General features: G+C 35.8%; 1 protein-coding gene across 1 annotated transcript; it reads left to right on the forward strand.

Moving 5' to 3' along the window:
• Positions 1-4,454: 4,454 nt before the first annotated feature.
• Positions 4,455-5,414, forward strand: LOC122700950 (olfactory receptor 2T12-like). The gene has a single exon (XM_043913972.1). It carries the CDS (start codon positions 4,476-4,478, stop codon positions 5,412-5,414), a length of 939 nt encoding a protein of 312 aa, XP_043769907.1. The 5' UTR covers positions 4,455-4,475.
• The last annotated feature ends 15,700 nt before the right edge of the window (positions 5,415-21,114 follow it).

The raw sequence follows: 21,114 nt of genomic DNA on the forward strand, positions 1-21,114 counted from the left end.
GTTGCCTGTGGTTTTGGTATCAGTGTGATGGTGGCCTCATAGAATGAGTTTGGAAGTGTTCCTTTCTCTGCAATTTTCTGGAAGAGTTTGAGTAGGATAGGTGTTAGCTCTTCACTAAATTTTTGGTAGAATTCAGCTGTGAAGCCGTCTGGTCCTGGGCTTTTGTTTGCTGGAAGATTTCTGATTATAGTTTCAATTTCCATGCTTGTGATGGGTCTGTTAAGATTTTCTATTTCTTTCTGGTTCAGTTTTGGAAAAGCTTTTGCACAACAAAGGGAACTATAAGCAAGGTGAAAAAACAGCCTTCAGAATGGGAGAAAATAATAGTAAATGAAGCAACTGACAAAGAATTCATTTCAAAAATATACAAGCAACTCCTGCAGCTCAATTCCAGAAAAATAGATGACCCAATCAAAAAATGGGCCAAAGAACTAAACAGACATTTCTCCAAAGAAAACATATAGATGGCTAACAAACACATGAAAAGATGCTCAACATCACTCATTATCAGAGAAATGCAAATCAAAACCACAACGAGGTACCATTTCATGCCAGTCAGAATGGCTGCTATCCAAAAGTCTACAAGCAATAAATTCTGGAGAGGGTGTGGAAAAAAGGGAAGCCTCTTACACTATTGGTGGGAATGCAAACTAGTACAGCCACTATGGAGAACAGTGTGGAGATTCCTTAAAAAAATGGAAATAGAACTGCCATATGATCCAGCAATCCCACTGCTGGGCATATACACTGAGGAATCCAGAATTGAAAGAAACACGTGTACCCCAATGTTCATCGTAGAACTGTTTAGCCAGGACATGGAAGCCACCTAGTTGTCCATCAGCAGATGAATGGGTAAGAAAGCTGTGGTATATATACACAATGGAATATTACTCAGTCATTAGAAAGAATACATTTGAATCCGTTCTAATGAGGTGGATGAAACTGAAGCCTATTATACAGAGTGAAGTAAACCAGAAAGAAAAACATCAATACAGTATACTAATGAATATATATGGAATTTAGAAAGATGGTAATGATAACCCTATATGCGAGACAGCAAAAGAGACACAGATGTAAAGAATAGACTTTCTGGACTCTGTGGGAGAGGGTGAGGGTGGGATGATTTGGGAGAATGGCATTGAAACATGTATATTATCATATGTGAAATGAATCACCAGTCCAGGTTCAATGCATGAGACAGGGTGCTTGGGGCTGGTGCACTGGGATGACCCAGAGGGATGGGATGGGGAGGGAGGTGGGAAGGGGGTTCAGGATGGGGAACACATGTACACCCATGGCAGATTCATGTCAATATGGCAAAAACCACAACAATATTGTAAATTAATTAGCCTCCAATTAAAATAAATAAATTCATATTAAAAAAATAAATAAGCAATGTTAGAATCAAATTAATCCACTCCTCAGTGTGTATATTTAAATAAGCATCTTTTCCCAAGAACATTTATTTACACTTTATTTTTTTCTTGTAAATAGTTATCTCTAAATGAATCATAGCATTTTGAAAGCATGTAGGGACGTATATTGAAGTTCTGAGAACCACTATAACCTTTAAAAATTAAACATTTTTGACATCCAAAGAGTTATACTTCTGAAGTTCTGATATGTTAATATGATAGTAATTTTAGAATAAGATGGCAATAAGCCAAGCCTCTTAATAGGTCTCTGCAGACCCTGATATGAGCAAGCTTGATGGTGTAAGACTAGAAGAGCCTTCTTCCACTCAGAGAGGTAAATAGAAGGATGCAGCTCAGAGAGGATGTAGGTTTCAGGTTCTTCATTTATATCTTATGTAAGTCATACTAGTTTCTGAATACTTATTAGTTTTGCTTTTAAATTTGAACTCCAGAAAAATCCAGTTAGATCAATTTATATAGATTTGCAGATAATATCCATTCAATTATCTATTCTACAATTTGAAGAACTAAAGCATATGATAGCTGACACAATAATGAGATTAAAACATTGTAACAACCTGTTAATTCTATAAAAAAGTTTGGATTTTACCATTTTATATTTTGCAGATAGATTAATTAATCATTCCAGTACCCTGTGGAAAAAGATTTACAGTTTTAATATTAAGTGAGAGCAAGAAGTAGAAAATATAGAAAGAATAACTATAGGCAGTTTTCTAAATATTCTATAATTACTTGATGAGATTGAAAGAGAGTTTATATTTGTTATTTCTGGTAGCATTGCAAAAGAGATAACTTAGTAATTTAAAGTAAAATACCACAATTTTAGCACTGTTCTATATGAAAGACTATGGAGACAGAAGACAGAATATTTCTAGTGTTCTGAAGTGAGAGTGATAAAAGAAGAAGAAAATATTTGTTTTTATAGTATTAAGCAATCCTATTCCTACAATAGAGGTGAGCCTTTATACTTTCACTTAATGATACTATAAACATTTTATTTGAAAGATAAGTTAGTTTCTTTATTTAAAATTTCACCACACTGTGTATCCATGGTCAATTCTGTTAGAAATTATCCCTTAAGCTTTTTTTGCAAGGTTCGTTGAACTTAACACTAAATAATCTAAACACTGTTAACATATTGACTAGTCAATTATGTTCATAATGACTGATTATTTTTACATATTTATTTCATCTATAAAGAAATGCATAGATATATGATTTATGTCCATTGAAAACTTAAGAACTAATGATTTGATAAAAATACTTACAAATAATTAAAAAAAAAATACTTACAAATAATTAGAAACATTATCATAAGAAAACACATATTGTAAACTGAAAATTTACTTAATTTGTAGTTATCCTAAAACATATAAACCTCTCTTACATAACAGAAGCAAAATAATTGGTTCAAATTATATTTTATGCTATATATGTTTATTATAGCAAATTTAAAATAATAACCTTGTTTAAACAAAAATCCCATTAAATTGATGCTTAAATACACAACTGGAATAGACACTCAGAAATGTCCAGGGATGGCATAAATTATAAAGTAAAATGTAGTATGAATATATACATACAAAGAAATATTTTTCATCTTTAAAATGAAAGGAAATTCTGACACATTATAGCATGGATAAACTTTGAGGATGCTATAAGTTGAATAAACTAATCAAAAACTAAATAAATACTATATGATTTTGCTTATCTAATATTTCTCTAGTAGTCAAATTCATAGAGATGAAAAGAAAAGTGATTTCCAGGAACTGAAGAGAAGAGGGGTAATGGGAAATTATTGTTTAATGGGTAATAGTTTCAGTTGAATAAGATGAAGAGCAGGACGTGAATATTGGTGATGGATTCACAACAGTATGAAGATGTCACTGATTTGACAATACATTAAATTTAAGAAATTTGCCAAACATTCTACAGTTAAAAAATTACCTATTGATTTTTAAACAAGTTTGTAGTTCTAGCAATCTTCAACAATAAAAATGATGAAAATAATGGAAAACAAGAAATCTTCAAGTCAAATAAATAAGAGGGATTGAGGTTCTTCAGAAGAGTGATACTGAGGGCTATAATTAGGAGTTGCATATAGTTCCTAGTGGTATATACTGCATACTAGAGATATGAGTGTGTGTAGATCATAAAGGGTTTTTTTTAATCTGAAACTTCTGAAACTAATTTGATAAAGAGCAACTATATTTCCATGATATCTAGGTTTACAACAACGAAAATCCTTGAGTGAAATGCTGTTAGTACAATGATGATGCTCAAGCTATGTAATTAGGGATTGAGTGAGCCTTTTTAATGCCTTTCTCCATCTTGATTGGCAGTCTAGTATAGGATGGATATCAAAAGAAGGGGTAAAGGGAGTGATCATGGAAGAGATGGACTCCTTCCCTGTAACTTCATTGAATCACATTATATCTGTGAGACTAACATCATCTTTGCAGATTTAGTTATATTTGTTCAACAAGTTTGAAGAGTTTTGACTCCAGCAGATCAGATATGAAAATGCCTTTAAAGATCTAGATCCTCTTGGAATTGAAGGAGAGATGGATTTATCTTCATGGCTGGTTGAAGAAGTAAGGCGTTTTAGTTTTTATTCTTTACCCAATAAAGGTTGTGCTTCTGTGACTTTACAAGGAAAACTTCTCCCTACACAGAATGCCTTTTACAATTAATAAAAATTTGCATTTAGTATTACAGTGTTACATTGGAGGAACATTATTATAATTATCTTATAATTATCTAAGAAAATTATTATTGTTTTCAATGTATAGCTTGGTAAAGTTAAACTAAATGCCCTAACAATACCAAAGTAATTATGTTTCCATCTACAGACTTAATTCTTCCAGTTCCTGTGCATAAAAATAGAAGTCCTATTATTTGGAAAGCAAAAGCTCTTTCCCAGATTAATCAAGGTCAAGAACAATTATTTTTTGCTTCTGCTTCAATAAATATTGTTATGCTATGTATATATAATCCTCATCTATTTTTCTGTTTGCTGGGTCAGTCTTGTCTGAAATCATGGAAAACTGGAATACCACCTCAGATTTCATTCTCCTAGGACTCTTTAATCACACAGGAGCCCACCAATTTCTCTTTGTGTTGGTTCTGATAACTGCCTTCACCTCTCTTGTGGGCAATGCCCTCATGCTTCTCCTGATTCTCCTGGACTCTGGGCTCCACAGGCCCATGTACTTCCTACTGAGCCAACTCTCCCTCATGGACATGATACTGGTTATCACTATCGTGCCTAAAATGGCTGCTGACTATTTGACCGGCAGGACGCTCATCTCCCCAGTTGGCTGTGGGTTTCAGATCTTCTTCTTCCTCACTTTGGAAGGGGGTGAGTGCTTCCTCTTAGCAGCCATGTCCTATGACCGCTATGTCGCTATTTGCCATCCACTGAGATACCCAGTCCTCATGAGCTGGCAATTATGCTTAAGAATGACTTTGGGATCGTGGTTCCTTGGCGCAGCTGATGGGCTCATGCAGGCTGCTGCTACCCTGAACTTCTCATTTTGCAGGACACATGAGATCGATCATTTTTTTTGTGAGGCCCCGTCTCTGGTGCATTTGGCTTGTGCTGACACTTCTGTCTTTGAGTATGCTATGTATGTGTGCTGCGTGTTAATGCTCCTAGTCCCCATTTCCCTCATCTTGATTTCCTATAGTCTCATCCTTGCCGCTGTTCTCCAGATGTGTTCTAATGAAGCCCGCAAGAAGGGTTTTGCCACTTGCTCCTCACATATTTCCGTGGTGGGACTGTTTTTTGGAGCAGCCATTTTTACCTACATGAGACCCAAATCCTTTAGGTCAGCTAACCATGATAAGGTTGTGTCAGCATTTTATACTATCTTCACCCCTGTGTTGAACCCCCTCATCTATAGTCTGAGGAACAGTGAGGTCAAGGGAGCTCTGCGAAAGTGTATGGATCAGTGTGCTGCCTTAAGTCATGATTAGGATTACATTGATTTGCCCCAGAGTTCACGGCTGTAAAAAGTGATTGTGTAAAATTTCTTTGAGAAAGATTATATAGTCATTATATCTCTGTGTGTTATTTCTATTTTATTTTGGAATGTGTACAGATGTCCATATTTTGGTATCATTCATTAGGCTGTCATCAACAAATCAGACTGAGGATTGGTAAAAATCTGCTAATCAAAAATTCTTCTGAAATGTTTCCACACCACATTTCATGATAAATGCTTTTTCAAACAATGAACAAAGTAGTCAAACAATACTGACATTTGTTGTTGTTTTTGAATTGAGGTATAATTTATAAACTGTAGAATATTCATATCTGAAGGGTGTCTTTCAATAAGTTTCAGAAGCACATGTGTTGGTAACTTACACCCAGTAGCAAGAGACAAAATTTTCACAAGATCAAAAATGCCCCTTATGCCCTTTTCCAATGAAACTCCTCAACCCAGAGACAAACACTGGTCTGCTTTGTATCTCTGTTAGTTTAACCTAATCTAGTATCCCATATAAGTGAAAACACAGTAGATATTTTTCTTTTATCTTATATCTTTCTCTCAATATGCTTTTAAAGATTCCTATGCAATTTTATATCTATCAATAGTTTTTTTTTTTTCCATTGCTAAGTAGTGGTTCCTTGTATCACCATTTATTTATTCACTACTCTAATGATAGTCATCTGGGCTATTTTCACTCTGGAGTGTTATTGTTCAAGTTGCTCTTAATCTTTTCTTTTTTTTTTGTATGTTATCATATATATATATATATACATATATATATATTACTTTTTTGGTAGATGCATGAATTACTTTTTTAGTAATCTGTTTTCAAAGTGGATGTTTGTCTTTAAACTCCCACTAGCAAAGCACATGAATAGCAGTTGCTCCAAATTGGTGGCAATTGCGTGTGTTACTAACCTTTTGTGTTTATTGTAATTAATGTTATTATTCATTTGAATTTGATTTTAATTTCCCTTATGTGAAACAATGCTGCATACTTTTATATTAGCTTATTGCCTATTTGTATCTCTTTCTTTGTGAATGATTCATTCAGATGTTGAAAATAAAAATAAAGATAGCTGCTTCTAAAGCAAAAATAATCTAGTTGTTTACTGATAGACAACACATTATGTTCATAGGAATATTTGATTTTTTAAATAAAATTATATTGGTTTACTTATTAAAAGTTTTCTCATATCTGTGTTTCCTTTGAATTTTTGAAGATTAACTATTTTCATTGGTCTGGGTATGTATATGCTGAATACCTTCCAGCTTCTCCATTGGACTGAGACTCTAGGCTTCTTTATTTTAATTATGTACTGTAACAAAATATTTCAGTTACTTTGGTGGAATCATATTATTGGAAATGCAAATTTTTGCTAGTGTATAGTACTCTTTACTCAAAGAAGGAATATAAAAAAATAGTTATGATATTTATGTTTTGCTGTTCAAGGTATTGTGTACAAAAATAATAATCATTAGTTAATCTATGAAAGAAATGAAAATTTTTATTTTAGTCAACCTAAGGATTATAACCTATGGGACAGACTCTCAGAGAGCTCTGAGAACTGTTCAGATCAGGTAAGGGAGAAGGTCAATATATATGTGATCTTTATGAAGGGATATATGCAATCAAGTGCACATCTTGGTAGATAGTTACTGCTATTTGCAAGGGATAGACATTTTCAATAAGGGTTTTAATGCTTTTCTAATTATCAAAAAATGCAAGAAATTGAGTTCATAAAATGTTTTCCTGGAAAAAGAATTGAAACTATATGAAGGCCAACTCTAACAGTTTTCCCAGAGCACAAAGTCCCACATCCTGATCTTCACCCTGAACAGAGTTCAGGTTGTATTGTAGGTCAGCAACCTCAGTTAATGACTTGATTCTCATAAAACTGGATGGTGAGAAAGAGTCTCTTGTTTGTAATCCCTTCCCTCTCAGTATTACTTTTGACAAAATATGGGGAGGCATTTTATAACCAGTTTGTCTCACATTGCTAGGAATGCTCATTCTTATGTCAGTCAAGATTTTGTTGCTAGGCCACTCAATGTGCTATTATTGCATTAGACCTTTTTAAGAGTAGGCAAAATCTGCTGGACTGTTTAGCTTCCTCTTGTGTTATTGTGTCCAGAAAATGGTTCACACTGTTGTTTATTGCTATATTTAGAGTTATAATATTACAATCATTGATCTTATACAGCTATATATTTGCCCAATTGTTTCAAGTTACCAAGTCATCATTATTTTATCAGAGGCACAGTCACACATTTGGTAATGCAAGAAACAATTATTTTATAATTTAGGCAGAATATAAGTGACAAAGCTAGTAACATTTATAAGGTTATCAGAAAGTATTCAAGCTAAGAACTTCCATTAGATGTGGTCTTATATTTCCCCAGTCATATGTTCTACTGTTATCTGCACCAATAACTATCTTAAAGGGAAATAATGTTTTGGCATTCTATACAAAGTTCATCAAAGATATTATATCTGCATGCACAAGATGGATGATAGGTCATCATACACATTACAGACTGGGAAAGAAATGTTATCATCTAAAAAGTTACATTGCTGGCATCAGAAGAAGAAAAACTGATCTTTATGTTTGAGCAGGTATTTCTGCCTTTGAGGAGGTTTGATTAATACATAATGCTGGAGGGTTGGGAGGAGATCCAAAAGGGCACAGAAAAACTTTATGTCCAAATTTTTCTTGTCTTGCCTTAAAATAGGAATCTTATTTTGTTAGTTTATTCCTTTTTTGTCTCCTGCTAAGTGAATACACACTTATAATAATTTTCAGCCAAGAAATTTGACATATGTAAAGAGGCCTTTGGTTTTACAAAGAAAACAGTTATAGGTATCAATATATATTTGTTAATACATCTATATATTTGCAAATATGTAAGCATGTACTTTCCAAAACTAAAACAATTAAATATAAAGATAACTGTAATACAATAATTTAAAAGAATTTCTTTAGAAATTCTTTTTTATTTTTTTAAAATTCCATTTTTGTTGAACCTGAATCCCAACTTTCACAACTTTTTCTCTTTTTGAATAACACTTTTGTACAAATTGCTTATCTCACATGAATTCAAAAGAAGTATGGTCTAAAGACGACAATATTGAGGAGAATGGCACAAAGCCCATTCTGCAGGTCCCTGGGGTCTTCAGGAAATGGCACCCAGAGATTTAGAAGAAAGGCTAGTTGCTGAATTTAACTTAAACCTAAATACCATGGTTAAGAGTCTTTAATAAAATTCAGCCCTTTAATTGGATTTAAACCTTGCTTGTTTTGCTAAACACAGCCAAACTTTGATCAAAAGATAATTTCATAAAGTAATTTATTTCCAGGATCCCTTTAAGGTACAACATCACAAAACAACTATAATCACAACAGTAAAATTAAACAGAAAGTACTTTTTTATTCATGGATTACTTTGTGACTGCATTTTGCTTAACATTCTGCCTTCATTTTCTTATTTTAATTACTGTCATAACCTTATGAAGAAGTTTCAATGTTAGCTTTCATGTTTGAAAAATAGAGAGGTTTATTGGGGGGAAAATTCATGGTCTGCTTTTACACAGATCTGAACTCAATTGTCTTATTTTAGCAAGTTTATACTCAAGTAAGGATCAGTTTTAGAAGTAGGACCGTAGACACACCTCCTGGTCCACAATATAGACACTTATGTGAAATAGCCATCCATTGTCCTTCATGAAAAAACAATATATTGCTGAATGAAGTCCTTATGTGGTAAAACAGTTGAAGTTTGTGAGGACACACTACTTTAGAAGATGAATTCTGAGACAAGAACATTAGGACTTGAAAGTCTGGACAATCTGTAAAAAATTTTGAACCGTTGCTTAATTTATGTGCACCCCATGAAGTACTTTGTTGATTAAATAATAATTGTGACACGTTAATAAATAAAAGATGCTTAAATTTTCTCTGACATTTAAAGATGCTCAATAATGTTTGGTTATCAAAATAATAATGTGGCATATAGGCATATTAGCTGAAAGTTTTTTTGATACACTACATACATATTCCAGTTTATTTGGTGATATTTAGTTAATCATGAACCTATAAAAAACTAAAATAGGTAGAATCACTTAGGTGAAATGAATCCATCATTTTAACTTGTCTCTCTGTAATGAACCATCTGTGGAATGATCAGTTTCATCTGTTGACGCGCAAACTCCCAGGAGACTTTCAGTGCAGTAGCAAGTGAGGCCTAGCAAGTGGCCTATCCTGGAGCTTCTGCCTATATGTAAGGGACAGACTATACACAGAAACCTTAACAGACAGTGTATTCTTCAGCCTTTAAGAGTAGAAATAAACTATGCTCAGAAAAAAATGAATAATGGGAAAGATGTCAGAGAAGGCAGTCCCTCCCCTCTTTGTTAAATGTTTAATCTCACTTCATACAAGCAATGCTGACATAGACTAATCCCTCATCCCTATGACACAAGGGGTCTTCTGCTGTACCTGGAGGAAAACCTGGTCTGTCTCAGTGTCCCTACTTTCTTCCTCAGAAACTATTTAATCATGCTACCTTTAAGTCCTTTTCTGGCTGTCCCATGGAAACACAGTTTTCTGTGTTGCCTTAGCAAAAAGTGTTTGCTTTCTATCCCAGAAGCCACAAGAAGCAATACTACCAGTTACAGGTCATCTCTACTTCTCCTTGTTTCTCTCAAACCATGTGTACCCCATGTCTCTGCAGACCCTTGGCTACATTGAAGCAAATGCCTGGAATGAGGCATCACCCCTTGTCTCTCATTCACTCTGGAAGAAGTGGTGGGGAAGCACACACTTGAATGAGGTAAGAAAAGACCAGGCACCGCTGAGGAGAGTGACCTGTAGTCTGTGAGGCACCAGTCAGGCTAATGTGTTAGAAGTAAAAAGACTCAGCAAGAATGTCCTATTCTGGGTAGTAGGAGCCTGGTAAAGGAATGACATGGGATGTGGATCTTGAGGAGACTTCAGGGACCAGGTTAAGAAGGAACACATAGATCGTGTTCAGCGTGCAGAGAGTACAATTAAGCACAAACATTTAAAGTGTAGAGCAAGCATGCTGTATTGACAGACATGCCTGCTTCTGAATAAGAAGGAAAATTAAGGAAGAGAGGTATAAGTAGAGCAAGGTAGATTCCATGGAAGGAGAATTTAACATAAAATCTTAGAGTGAAAAACCTCAAAGTCCTTAGAATTAGTGAGGAAGAATGTTTATGTGGAAGAAAGTATATGGGTGTGGGCAAAGACCCATGAAACCAAGATATATATATCAGTTTCTTCACTGGATATGGGAACTAAAGATGCAATGATTTTATTTTATCTTTATTTATTTGTTTAATAGAATGTTCATGGGATGAAACACAGTGGAATATTTGAATTCTTGAAACTGTTCTAGGAAGAATAACTTAAACCAGGGCAAAAATATATTTATGTGTATGTGCTTATGTGTATATATTAATGTGCATGTATTCACGTGTCTGTGTGTGTATAGATATAGATATAATGTAGCTTGTTTGTTTGTTTAGTTGCCAAGTCATTTCCACCTCCTTTGCAATCTCATGGACTGTAACATTCTAGGCTTCTCTGTCCATGGATATATACATACCAGCTCAATTCAGTCACTTAGTCATGCCCAACTGTTTGTGATCCAATGGACTGTAGCACACCAGGCTTCTCTGTCCATTACCAATTCCCGGAGTTTGCTCAAACTCTTGTCCATTGAGTCAGTGATGCCATCCAACCATCTCATCCTCTGTAGTCCCCTTCTCCTCCTGCCTTCAATCTTTCCCAACATCAGGGTCTTTTCCAGTGAGTCAGTTCTTTGCATCAAGTGGGAAAAGTATTTGAGCTTCAGTTTCAGCATCAGTCCTTCCAATGTATATTCAAAACTGATTTCCTTTATGATGGACTGATTGGATCTGCTTGCAGTCCAAGGGACTCTCAAGAGTCTTCTTCAACACCACAGATCAAAAGCATCAATTCTTTGGTGCTCAGCTTTCTTTATAGTCCAACTCTTACATCCTTACATGACTATTGGAAAATCCATAGCTTTGACTAGACAGATTTGTTGGCAGAATAATGTCTCTGCTTTTTAATATGCTGTCTAGGTTGGTCATAGCTTTTCTTTCAAAGAACAAGCATCTTTTAATTTAATGGCTGCAGTCACCACCTGCAGTGATTTAGAGCCCAAGAAAATAAACTTTGTCACTATTTCCACTGTTTCCCCATATATTTGCCATGAAATGATGGGACCAGATGCCATGATCTTAGTTTTCTGAACGTTGAATTTTAAGCCAATTTTTTCACTCTCCTCTTTCACTTTCATCAAGAGGCTCTTTAGTTCTTTGCTTTCTGCCATAATGGTGGTGTCATCTGCATACCTGAGGTTATTGATACTTCTCCCAGCAATCTTGATTCCAGCTTGTGCTTCATCTAGCCCTGCATCTTGCATGATGTACTCTGCATATAAGTTAAATAAGCAGGGTGACAACATACAGCCTTGACATACTCCTTTCCCAATTTGGAAACAATCTGTTGTTCCATGTCCAGTTCTAACTGTTGCTTCTTGGCCCACATACAGATTTCTCAGGAGACAGGTAAAGTGATCTGGTATTCCCATCTCTTGAAGAATTTTCCACAGACTGTTGTGATCCACAGTCAATGGCTTTGGCATAGTCAATAAAGTAGAAGTAGATGTTTTTCTGAAACTCTCTTATTTTTTTGATGCTCCAAATGGATGTTTGCAATTTGATCTCTGGTTCCTCCGCCTTTTCTTAACACAACTTGAACTTCTGACAGTTCACATTTCAGGTACCGTTGAAGCCTGGCTTGGAGACTTTTGAGCATTACTTTGCTAGTGTGTCAGATAGTGCAACTGTGATGTAGTTTGAACATTCTTTGACATTGCCTTTCTTTGGGATTGGAATTAAAACTGATCTTTTTAGGCCTGTGGCCTCTGCTGAGTTTTCCAAATTTGCTGCCATATTGAGTGCAGCACTTTAACATCATCTTTTAGGATTTGAAATAGCTCAACTGGAATTCTATCACCTCCACTAGCTTTGTTTGTAGCGATGCTTCCTAAGGCCCACTTGACTTCACATTCCAGGATGTCTGGCTCTAGTGAGTCATCACACCATCATGGTTATCTGGGTCATGAAGATCTTTTTTGTATAGTATTCTTTTTCAGATTCTGTCACATTATAGGTTATTCCATGGTATCAAATATCTTCTGTGCTATACAGGAGGTACTTGTTGGTTATCTGTGGTTATCTACTTTATATACAATAAGTAGGGTGTATATATTAATCCCAAATTCTTGATTTCTCCTTCCTTGATTTCCCCTTTTGGCAACCATAGGTTTGTTTTCTCTGACTGCGAGTCTGTTTCTATTTTGTAAACAAGCTCACTTGTATTACTTTTTTTTTTTAGATGCTATGTATAAGTGGGCTTCCCAGGTGGTACTAGTGGCAAAGAACCCACCTGCTAATGCAGGACATGAAAAATGTGGGTTTGATCCCAGAATTGAGGAAGATACCCTGTAGGAGGGCATGGCAACCTACTCCAGTATTCTTGCCTGGAGAATCTCATGGACAGAGGAGCCTGGTGGGCTATGGTCCATAGGGTTGCATAGTCAGGCACAATCAAAGAAATTTAGCATGCATGTAAGTATTAGTGATATCATATGATATTTGTCTTTCTCTGTCTGGTTTTCTTCACTTACTATAATAATCCAGGTCCACCCATGTTGCTGAAAGTGTCATTATTTCATTCTTTTTTAAGGCTGACTAATATTCCACTATATATTTCTCTATCTCTATATCTATCTATACATATCTGTGTGTATATATATATATATATATATATATATATATATATATACTGCAACTTCTGTATTCATTCATCTGTTTGTAAACATTTAAGTTGCTTCCATGTCTTAGTTATTATAATTAATGCTGCAGTGAACATCAGTGTACATGTATCTTTAAAAAAAAAAAATCATCTTTTCAGGATACTTGGCCAGGAGTGAGATTTCTGGATCAAACGGGAGCTATATTTTTAGTTTTTAAGGCACTTCCATACTATTCTTCATAATGGTTGAATACATATAATTTGAAAGCCTACTTTTATATCTGACAAAGACTTAGTGTCTATATAATATTTGTTGAATAAATGACTAGAACTTATATAGATTAGCTTACTAGTCAGCAAATATTACACACCTGTCTGACACATGCAGTTATGATGTATACATTTAAGGTGTGTGTTTTCTTGATCCCTTGACACTGGCCCTGACCAAGTGACTTGACTAATAGAATATGGATGAATGTTGGGGTATGATAGCTGAAGCTGATTCTGTAAGTTTGAAATTCTGCCATGAGGTGAGCATTCTATGAGTAGCTACTACTCATTCAACTGGTTTAAGAAGATTAAAAGAAATATGGAAGCAAACTGAACTCTCAGTACTGCTGACCAACTTGTCTAATTGTGTGAACTTGATGCTCCTTGCTTTGTGCCACTGAGATTTTGTGATTGTTTTATGTGCATAATTATAATAAAAATAGTTTAAAAAATCTGCCAGTATGGAGACATAATACAGAATTTTAACAGATTTAACAATATATGGAATACTGTGGTGCAATCATTATACCTAGTAATGTATTGTCATCTTTACACTCTGAGGAAATGAGATATTTCCCTGCTTTTTTCAGTATATGCTTTGCTGTGTGGCTTGCTCTGGCAGATGAGATATGAGTGATCCAAGCATAAATTTAAGGGTCATTTCCTAGTTCCACTATTGTTCTTATCTTTATACCATGATACTGATGACTCAATAGGAGTTAGTGAGTTTTCAACACAGGAAACAGAAATGAAGATATGTAGCTGAGTTGCGCTGGATTCACATCCAATAGCTGATATCAATAAGAAATTTTCCCACATGTGAGTCACTGAGATTTGGACTCTGTAATCCAACTAAAATAGAGTTCAAGGTCAGTTCCAGGGGCAAAAACTGATTGTTTGATGTAGACAGTAATTTCATTCTTCATGATTACTTTACAAACATGTATTCAACAAGATTGCAATTTGGTCACGTGTTATTTTGAGAATTCTGATAAAAATTTTCTTTAAAATTATGACAAATACCTGAATAGTTTATTGCATCTGTTTAGTCGTGAAGTCATGTCCAACTCTTTTGCAACCTCATGGACTGTGGCCACCAGGCTCCTCTGTCTATGGAATTTTCCAGGCAAGGTGCTAGAGTGAGTTGCCATTTCATTCTCCAAAGGATTCTTCTGACTCAGGGATCTAACTTGTGTCTTCTACATTGGCAAGAGGATTCTTTATTGCTGAGCCACCTGGGAAGTCCAGAGTAGCATATTGTAGGCATTGTAAATTGAAGAAGTGTAAATTGAAGAGCTGTTTTTATACTTTTAAAGCCATATAACCCATGCTTAGAATGAAATTTAGATTAATAAATATAGAGAAGAAAAGAAAAATTAATTAATTATATTGTCATTTCCCTGAATAAAACCATGTGCTATATCTGGAAGGCTGAACATTGGTCTGTAATATCATACAAATTTGAATTGCTTTAAATTATTTTCAAAATAAATTTTAACTGAGTAATTATCAGAGCATATGATATTAATGGTGCTTATCTTGATATACACTCATTTCAGCACATTTGTACTCGAATTAAAAAAGATAAGTTTTCATTCCAATCTCAAAGAAGGGTAATACCAAAGAATGTTCAAACAACTGTACAATGGATTCATTTTACATGACACTAAGTTTATGCTGAAAATCTTTCAAGCTAGGCTTTAGAAGTACATGAACTGAGAACTTCTAGATTTGTAAGCTAGGTTTAAAAAAGGTAGAGGAACCATAGATCAAGTTGTCAACACTCCTTGAATCATAGAAAAAGCAAGACAATTCCAGAAAAACATCTAATTCTGATTCACTGACTATGCTAAATCTTTTAACTATGTGGATCAGAGGAAACTGGAAAATTCTTAAAGAATAGCAGTACAACAAGGCTGTGTATTGTCATCTGGCTGATTTACTATATAGGCAGAGTACATCATGCAAAATGCCGGGCTGGGTGAATCACAAGCTGGAATTAAGATTGCCAGGAGAAATATCACCAACTTCAGATAGGCAGATGATACCACTCTAAATGCAAAAAATTGAAGAGGAAGTAGAGTCTCTTGATGAGGGTGAAAGGCGAGAGTGAAAAAACTGACTTAAAATTCAACATTCAAAAAAATATGATCTTGTCATCTGTCCCATTACTTCATGGCACATAGAAGGAAAAAATGGAAGCACTGACAGATTTTATTTTCTTGGGCTCCAAATCACTGCAGATGGTGACAGTAGCCATGAATTCAAAAGACATTTGCTTCTTGGAAGGCAAGTTATGACAAAACTAGATAGCATGTTAAAAAGCAGAGACATCATTTTGCCATCAAAGGTCCATACAGTCAAAGATATGGTTTTTCCAGTAGTCAGGTACAGATGTGAGCCATAAAGAAGGCTGAGTGCTGAAGGATTCATGCTTTTGAATTATAGTGATGGAAAAGACTCTTGAGAGTCCCTTGGACAGCAAAGATATCAAACCAGTCAATCCTAAAGGAAATCAAACCTGGATATTCTTTGGAAGGACTGATGCTGAAGCTGAAGCTCCAATATTTTGGCCACCTGATGCAAGGAGCTAACTCATTGGAAAAGATCCTGATGCTGGCATAGATTGGAGGGAAAAGGAGAACTGGGTGGCAGAAGATGAGATGTTTAGATAGCATCACTGATGTAATGAACATGAGCAAACTCTGGGAAACAAAGGAGGACAGAGGAGCCTGGCATGCTACAATTCACAAGATCACCGAGTCAGACACGACTTAGCAACTGAACAGCAACAATCTAGGTAATATAATGATTTACTCTACAAGGCATGACACTACAACAAGGAGAAAACACAAATGTATCCTATGAAGAAGTTATTATTTTGAAAGACTCATAAAATGTCTATAAACTGTTGAAATTTCGCTAAACTTTATTTTATTTTTAATATTTTTTATGTGGGCCATGTTTTCTTAAAAGTCTTTATTGAATTTGTTACAATATTGCACTACATATTCCAGCAAATTTGGAAAACTCAGCAGTGGCCACAGGACTAGAAAAGGTCAGTTTTAATTCCAATCCCAAAGAAGGCCATTAGCAAAGAATGCTCAAACTACCACACAATTGCACTCATCTCACATGCTAGCAAAGTAATGCTCAAAATTCTTCAAGCCAGGCTTCAATAGTATGCTAACTGAGAAATTTCAGATGTTCAAACTGGATTTAGAAAAAGCAGAGGAACCAGGGATCAAATTGCCAATATCCATTAGATCATAGAAAAAGCAAGACAATTCCAGAAAAAAACAAAAAACAAAAAACATCCATTTCTGCTTCATGGACTGTGCTACAGTCTTTGACTGTGTGGATCACAACAAATTGTGGAAAATTCTTAAAGCAATGGGAATATCAGATCATCTTACCTACCTCCTGAGAAACCTGTATGCAGGTCAAGAAGCAATAGATATAATTGGATACAGAACAAACAGACTGGTTCCAAATTAGGAAAGGAGTACATCAAGGCTGTATATTGTCACTCTGTTTATTTAATTTATATGCAGAATACACCATGCAAAATGCCTGGCTGGCTGAAGCACAAGATGGAATCAAGATTGCCAGGAGAAATATCAATAACCTCAGATATGCAGATGATGCCAACTTTATGGCAGAAAGCAAAGAAGATCTAAAGAACCTCTTGAAGGTGAAAGAGGAGAGTGAAAAAGCTGGCTTAAACTCAGCATTCTGAAAACTAAGATCATGATATCTGGTCCATCAGTTCATGGCAAATAGATAGGGAAATAAATGGAAACAGTGGCAAACATTATTTTCTGGGGCTTCAAAATCCACTGCAGATGGTGACTGCAGCCACAAAAGTAAAAGACTCTTGCTCCTCGGAAGAAAAACAATGACAAACCTAGACAGTGCATTCAAAATCAGAGACTTTTCCCAACAAAGTTCTCTGTAGTCAAAGCTATGGTTTTTCCAGTAGACATGTATGGGTGTGAGAATTGGACCATAAAGAAAGCTGAGTGTAAAGAACTGATGCTTTCAAACTGTGGTGCTGGAAAAGACTCTTGAGAATTCCTTGGACTGCAAGGAGATACAACCAGTCAATCCTAAAGGAAATCAGTCCTGAATTTTCATTGGAAAGACTAATGTTGAAGCTGAAGCTCTAATATTTAGCCACCTACAGTGAAGAGCCAACTCATTGGAAAAGACCCTGATGTTGCGAAAGCGTGAAGGTAGGAGAAGGGGATGGCAGAGAAAGAGATGGTTGGATGGCAATACCAACTCAATGGACATGAGTTTGAGTAAACTCCAGGAGATGCTGAAGAGCAAGGTAACCTGACATGCTGGAGTCCATGGGGTCAAAAAGAGTCAGACATGACTGAGCCACTGAAGAGCAACAATATTGCTTCTGCTTTATGTTTCATTTTTGGCTGTGAGGCATGTGGGGTTTTAGATATCTGAACAGGGATCAGAACTAAAGAGCCTCTTGATGAAAGTGAAAGAGGAGAGTGAAAAAGAAGGCTTTTTAAGTTTTACTCAACATTCAGAAAACTAAGATCATGGCATCCAGTTCCATTACTTAATGGCAGTTAGATGGGGAAACAGTGGAAACAGTGGCAGACTATTTTCGGGGGTTCCAAAATCACTGCAGATGGTGACTGCAGCCATGAAATTAAAAGACGCCTACTCCTTGGAAGGAAATTTATGACCAACTTACACAGATTATTAAAAAGCAGAGACATTCCTTGGCCAACAAAGGTCCATCTAGTCAAGGTTATGGTTTTTGCAGTAGTCCTGTATGGATGTGAGAGTTGGACTATAAAGAAAGCTGAGCACTGAAGAACAGATGATTTTGAACTGTGGTGTTGGAGAAGACTCTTGAGAGTCCCTTGGACTGCAAGGAGATCCAGCAAGTCCACCCTAAAGGAAATCAGTCCTGAATATTCATTGGAAGGACTGATGCTGAAGTTGAAAGGACTAATGTTGAAGATGAAGCTCCAACACTTTGGCCGCCTGATGTGAAGAACTGACTCATTAGAAGAGACCCTGATGTTGGGACAAATTGAAGGTGGGAGGAGAAGGGGATGACAGAGGATGAATTGGTTGGATGGCATCACCAACTCAATGGACATGAGTTTGAGTAAACTCTGGGAGTTGGTGATGGACAGGGAGGCCTGGCATGCTCCAGTCCATGGGGTCGCAGCGTCGGACACGACTGAGGGACTGAACTGAACTGAACTGAATAGTAATCAGACTTACTCTCTCTTCACTGAAAGTTGGAATCTTAACCACGGCATTGTCTGGGAATTCCCTACATGTTAAATATATCTTTGTAATTGGCTGCATCAAATATATGCCTTTTAAGTAAACAAAACTATGAGTTGCCTAGGACATTTATATATTCTTAGAATTAGACCTTATTGATGAAGCATAGCATAGAGAAACATGCATATATTTTTAAAAATTCCTTTAGTTAGTTTGGGCTTCCCTGGTGGTTCAGAGGGTAAAGAATCTGCCTGCAATGTGGGAGAACTGGGTTTGATCCTTGGGTTGAGAAAAGCCTCTGGAAAAGGGAATGCAACCCATTCCAACATTCTTATCTGGAGAAGCCCATGGACAGAGAAGCCTGGCAGGCTACAGTCCATGGGGTTGCAAAGAATTGGACACGACTGAAAGAGCTTCACTTTACCTCACTTGGTTAGTTAATATCTAAAAGTTTTGCAAATAATTGTAAGTATATTCTGTTTTTTCATGCTTTATCTAACTTCTATTAAGCTCCAGACTTTCTTCTAATTTCCTTTGAGAACATGAGGGCTTGAGGGACCTAAAAACATTTCACAGTTGCCTCCAGTCATGCATCTTCCTCCGCTGAATCCTTCTATGATGAAAATCTCCCTGTAGATGACTCAGAATAATGCAGTGCTCAAAGGGAGAATAAAATCCCCATATTTACACACCCTCAGGTTTAAAATGCTTGTTTATTCTTTAATTCTTAGTGTTGTATGCAAGGACATGCATTTAGAGATATTTTACATTTAAAGAACTTTGTATTTATTTAGCTTTATCATTCTGCTTGAGACCTAGTAAAGGTGGTCAAGACTGTGTTTGTTTAGTTTCCTAGTCTTTGTGAAGAGATCATTAATCACCAGAAAGATAGTAGCTATAAAAATGTATATTTCAGCATAGATTTCAAATTCATGAGTACAGAATATTTCAATGCCTACTTCTGACATTTCAACTCACTGGTTGAGTTATGAGAGAACATTGTAGTACTTCTACAGTCTGATAGATAATATAATTTCATTACATGGACAGCACCTCTTTCAAAATTGACTTTTCTAGAATAGGCTACCAAAACAATCATTTAATTGCATCACCACAATATCAGTGAAAGGATAAATTCACTTTTATTTCTTTTTTAATTCCCTTTTTTTTCTAATTTTTACATTTTTGTTGCAAATTTAGTCTAAATAATGATGTTGACAACATTTTTGCTGGGGAATATTGATCATGAGTGTAATTGTTAACTAGAAATTCCCATAGAAACTGTTTTATGAAAGACAATGCCAAATGATTATCTAATCAAAAATACATTACTCTAAATACCTCTGTGAAAGTAACTTAGTAACATATTTTGCATTGTACTCAAGTGTTATTTTTCTTTTTCCTACAGTTTCTGAAATCCAATCCTTTTGAAACTTCTCTTCAGTTCAGTTCAGTAGATCAGTCGTGTCTGACTCTTTGCGACCCCATGGACTGCAGCATGATAGGCCTCCCTGTCCATCGCTAACTCCCAACATTTACTCAAACTCAAGTTCACTGAGTTGGTGATGCCATCCAATCATCTCATCCTCTGCCATCCCCTTCTCTTCCTGCCTTCAATCTTTCCCAGCATCAGGGTCTTTTCTAATGAGTCAGTACTTCGCATCAGGTGGTGAAAGTATTGGAGCTTCAGCTTCAAAATCAAGTCCTTCTAATGAACACTCAGGACTGATCTCCTTTAGGATGGACTGGTTAGATCTCCTTGCAGTCCAAGGGACTCTTAAGAGTCTTCTCCATTACCACAGTTCAAAAGTATAAATTTTGGTGCTCAGCTTTTTTTACAGTCCAACTCTCACATCCATAAATGACCACTGGAAAAACCATAGCCTTGACTAGATGGATCTTTGTTGGAAAACAAATGTTTTGTTTTTTAATATGTTTTTAATATGCTGCTTTTTAATATTCTGTCTAGGTTGGCCATAACTTTTCTTCCAAAGAGTAAGTGTCTTTAAATTTCATGGGTGCTGTCACCATCTGCAGTGATTTTGGAGCCCCCCCAAAAAATAAAGTCTGTCACTGTTTCTACTGTTTCTCCATTTATTTGCCGTGGAGTGATGGGCCCAGATGCCATGATCTTAGTTTTCTGAACATTGAGTTTTAAACCAACATTTTCCACTTTCCTCTTTCACTTTCATCAAGTGTCTCTATAGTTCTTCTTCACTTTCTGCCATAAAGTTGGTGTCTTCTGCATATCTAAGGTTATTAATATTTCTCCTG

This window comes from Cervus elaphus, chromosome 9 (assembly GCF_910594005.1).
Source record: "Cervus elaphus chromosome 9, mCerEla1.1, whole genome shotgun sequence".
Classification (NCBI taxonomy): domain Eukaryota; kingdom Metazoa; phylum Chordata; class Mammalia; order Artiodactyla; family Cervidae; genus Cervus; species Cervus elaphus.